The sequence below is a fragment of the Limulus polyphemus genome, unplaced genomic scaffold (genome assembly GCF_000517525.1).
Source record: "Limulus polyphemus unplaced genomic scaffold, Limulus_polyphemus-2.1.2 Scaffold3322, whole genome shotgun sequence".
Classification (NCBI taxonomy): Eukaryota; Metazoa; Arthropoda; class Merostomata; order Xiphosura; family Limulidae; genus Limulus; species Limulus polyphemus.
In genome coordinates, this window is record NW_013668932.1 from 61,319 (window position 1) to 65,592 (window position 4,274).

Genomic DNA, 4,274 nt, shown 5'->3' on the forward strand with positions numbered 1-4,274 from the left:
TTATAAATAGATGTATACTGTTACGAACTTTTCCTTTTACTCAGGATAAACAAATGTAGTTTCATGTTACAATTTGAAGTCATTCTAGAAAGAAAAAGAAGAGTAATTTAGGTTTATTTCGTTTTTTTGTTTTTTATTTGGTGGTTACGAAGTCAGTCGAATTGATTAAATTCCATTTTGAGATAGGGTGGAGAAAATAACAAATAAACTATGAAGTTTTACTGAAAAAAACGTTTGAAATGCATTTAGAAGGTTTTCAGGATTACACAAAGGAAATCTGAAATTTTTGAGATGAGAAAAAGGGTTTTTAATTTTAACATGAAAATTACTTTGCATATGAACTATTCAAAGCAAATACTCAATATATTCGTGGACAAATCTTTATTTTATTTTATGAAAAATACTTCACTAAAAAATGTGATTTTTTGTATGTGAAAGACTTACAATATTAACTGAAAGGCTGCCAAATTTTGTGAAGATATCCACTCTGTATTCAAAGCTAGAAGTATTAAATCTATAAAGACTTTAAACAAGTACAAAGAGGCCACGTGGTTGGTTAAATTAACCGAGCCGTGTTGAGAGATTTAATTATTTTCACTGAAAATTGTAGAGACCAACAAATACTTCTGGCACACTTGTGGTCGTTATTATTCTGTGACACATACAATAAAAATAATAATTAAAGCAGTGTCAGAATGATTTGTAGTTAAAAATATACTTTTATATATAATATATATCAAGGAAATGCTATTTTGCATGAAAGATAGTATATCAGTACTATTTAATAGCTTGTAAGGTGAGATTTAAGAAAATACTTTTATGTTGTGGTGATTGAACACTGTCTTAGGTTCATTTTTGTTTTTTATTATACACTTTAACATCAATCTGATTATATGTAAGAAAGCCTTAAGTCTGATGAAACTAAGTAAAATGTGTGTTATTCCTACTTTTATTCACATTTTAGCCAATATGGCATCCTTACACACCCCAGTATGGACACCACCTAGAGCTGGCCTTCTCATACCCTGAAGTTTTATGGCCTTGGTCAGGATATCTAGCTCTCCACCTGTCAGTAGCAAAGACAGCTTATTCATGGGAAGGAATAGCCCAAGGCCATGTTTCACTCATCGTAGAATCCCCCCCAGAGGTAATTTTTATTTGATTTTATTGAAAGCAATCATTGTTATTGTTTTAAATGATTGGATTATCTTGTGTACAGAGCTGCCTAATATGTCATGAAAAGTAGTATATCCCTTAAGTTGCCATAATGATTAAATGATGCCAATTTCAGTTTATGACCATTGTTCATATAACCTTGCTATTAAGGTTTTTGGTCATAACAGAAAAGTTCAAGAATGGTTCATGTATTGAACTTCGTGACATTAACATAACTATTGAGCAGCAACACTTTTTCATCTTGCAATTTTTTTCATGAGTAATATTTACGAAAAGCTTCAGTCACGAGGAAGAAAATTTCTTGAATTTGTTTTTCCCACAATTCTCAAATGTTTTATACATTGGTGAAAGTGTTTTTGTAATTGTTAAGTTGAAATATTTATTTTAGTTAATATCCAGATTTCTAAAACTGATATATTTTTTAACTATATCTGCCATGTAACAGTGTACAAGTATTCATATATCAAGTAAAGACACTATATACATACACAATTTCTGATGTACTGTTGTGTTTGTGATTTAAAACATTAATTTATTCAGCTGCCTTTTCAATATTAAGTAATAAGTGGCGTTTGAGAGCTACACTGGTTTAGAAGTGACACTGAAAACAAAAATGTAAATTAAAGATACAATCAAAAACTACATGTGTCATACCTTTTACTGACACCTTTTTTCCAACCTTGTTATTTACTCATTGAATTGAGTGAAGTAAGTAATTGCTGTTGTACGTTTTTGTTGCAAATGACTTGTTTTTTTACATTTAGGATGGAGAGACAGAAGTAAGAGTGTCGTCACTAAAGTTGCCTATCAAAGTGAAAATAATACCAACTCCCCCTCGTAGGTAAGTTCGTTTTTGGTTTTTTAAATCTTGTCATTGTTAGCATGATAACAGCAGTTCCTCTTTTATCAATTATGATTATAGCTTGAACAATTGTCTTTTTACATATGAAGTTAAAATTGTTCACTTACAAAACTTTATCCAGGCACTTGACTAAAAAAGAATAACTGAACACTTCTCCAGAGCACTTACACGATGATAAAATGCAAACCAAAACATGCATATTCTTCAGCAATCTTTTCCTACAGGTAAAAGTGAATAACTTATGTTGGTTATAAAACTAAAGCCAGGTTCTAACGGACAGTTTACGAAAAGCTCTTTTTGTTTTGCAATGTGTTTTAAACAGTCAGAAAATATTAGATATTTTGATTAAAAATTGAAAACTTGCATATAAAGGAAATATATTTATTATAAGAAATCATAGTATCATTCTATTTTTCTGTATTCTGTGTGTTCTTAGGTTATCATACTAATAATTTTGTTAAAATAAGTTTGTTAAAATGTTTTTGCATGCTTCTAGTCCTTTATTTTCACTCTAAGACATAGAATGGAAAACCAAACTTTTTTTTTATCTTGATGAGTGTTAATACTTTAGTTATGAAATGTCAAAATAGAAATCTGCTTTGTATGGAGTTTATTCCTAAATAATAGTTAAATACACAATACCATGTAAAGTAAGTTACAATAAATTTTAAAGCCACACTAATGTAACTATACCAAATTTAAATGGAAACTAGTTTCGACCTTTCATGTCCTCTTCAGTCCATTGTTGTGGAATTAAACCCTAAATGTTTACCTCATTATTAATTTTTTTTAAATTGTTTACATGTGTAATTTGTGATAAGAGAATAGAATAAGAATGCTTCACAGGTTCAGCATTGAAAATACAAAAAAAGGATTAAATTAGCTGTAAAATAAGAAAGCTGTGATTAAGATTTGAGTCAAACAAGCTGTGTTAGAACCCATATTATTATTGGCTGAAGTGTTGACAAATTCTTTTCTCCTTCTTTTACATATTTTAACTATTGTTGTGTTTCTTACATAACTACTCTTTAGCTACGTTTGTTTTTGGTGTTACAGTATTGGCACTCATATCTGTTATAATAAATAAAGGTCTATATTAGCTATTTTTTGCTAATATTTAATGATTTTGAACTGTGACACTGTTAAAGGCGATTGCTTGTAAATATACTTTTTCCCCCATTAGTTTGCTGTAAATGTAATGGATCAGTATTTTGTTACAGTAAACGAGTCTTGTGGGATCAGTATCACAACCTTCGCTATCCCCCGGGCTACTTTCCTCGAGACAATCTACGAATGAAGAATGACCCCTTAGATTGGTATGGAATGGATGTAATAATTTTAGACTGTGTTCATGAAAATATAAATAAGTTATTATGTAGCATTTGCTTCTTAAATGTCAAAATAGATTGTGATACTTTTGTATAAGATCTTATCTTTATTTTAATAAGGTCTCATTTTGTGTTTCTTCTCTAATTTGTAAAGATTTTATATTAATAAATTTTGTAATTTTAGATTACAAAGATTCACAAGATAGGTTAAGCTTATAAAACCGTATTAGCCTTAGCTACTTCTCTCTTATAATTAGGAAAGATACTTTTCAAATTTAGTTACTCTAACAACTAAAACAATATCAAATTTATATACTGTTGAGTGTTCTCATTGAACATCTGTTAATTCATCTCTTCTTGAAAATGATTTTTATTTTGTATTATTTTGGCTTTCAGTTTTTTTTCTTGTATTTTTGTGCCATATTATATCTTAATGCTTATGTTTGTTTTTCTTAGTCAGTAACAATGTTTTGTCTATGATTTTTCTACTCACCAAACAGTAGACTTTGGTAATTGTGAAAGATTGTTTGATAGGAGTGTTAATGTTAGATGTATGAATATTGTAGCAGAAAAAATTAAATGTTTAGGTCCGTAAAATCAATGCTATAACTGAACAGCCTGCAGATGGATGAGTTGCAAAAACTATCAAAGACCTTGAACATACATCTGGCACGCATGCATAGACAGATGCTATCTTTACATTCAAAAATGCGACAGGCTAGAGTAGGGGAAAGGGGCATGTGGTCGGCCATGATTATATGGTGACTATGAATTTTACAATCCAGTGGTGGGATTCAACTGGTTCGTGCGAACCTGTTCTTAGAATTTAATGACCTCCACAAACTGGTTGTTAACAATCGTATGTATAGGCCTAATAATAACATTACAACTTACAAGTACGCGTGTTT

At 30.0% G+C, this 4,274-nt stretch overlaps 1 protein-coding gene across 2 annotated transcripts in view; it reads left to right on the plus strand.

Annotated features, from left to right (window-relative positions):
• The window catches only part of LOC106469138 (membrane-bound transcription factor site-1 protease-like), a 58,640-nt gene that overhangs the window by 34,251 nt on the left and 20,115 nt on the right, over window positions 1–4,274 (plus strand). For both annotated transcript variants that reach the window (XM_022397567.1, XM_013929601.2), the window contains 3 exons: window positions 965–1,147; window positions 1,941–2,017; window positions 3,259–3,354. In XM_022397567.1, coding sequence (XP_022253275.1) covers window positions 965–1,147; window positions 1,941–2,017; window positions 3,259–3,354 — 356 coding nt within the window. The remainder of the gene's footprint in view (window positions 1–964; window positions 1,148–1,940; window positions 2,018–3,258; window positions 3,355–4,274) is intronic.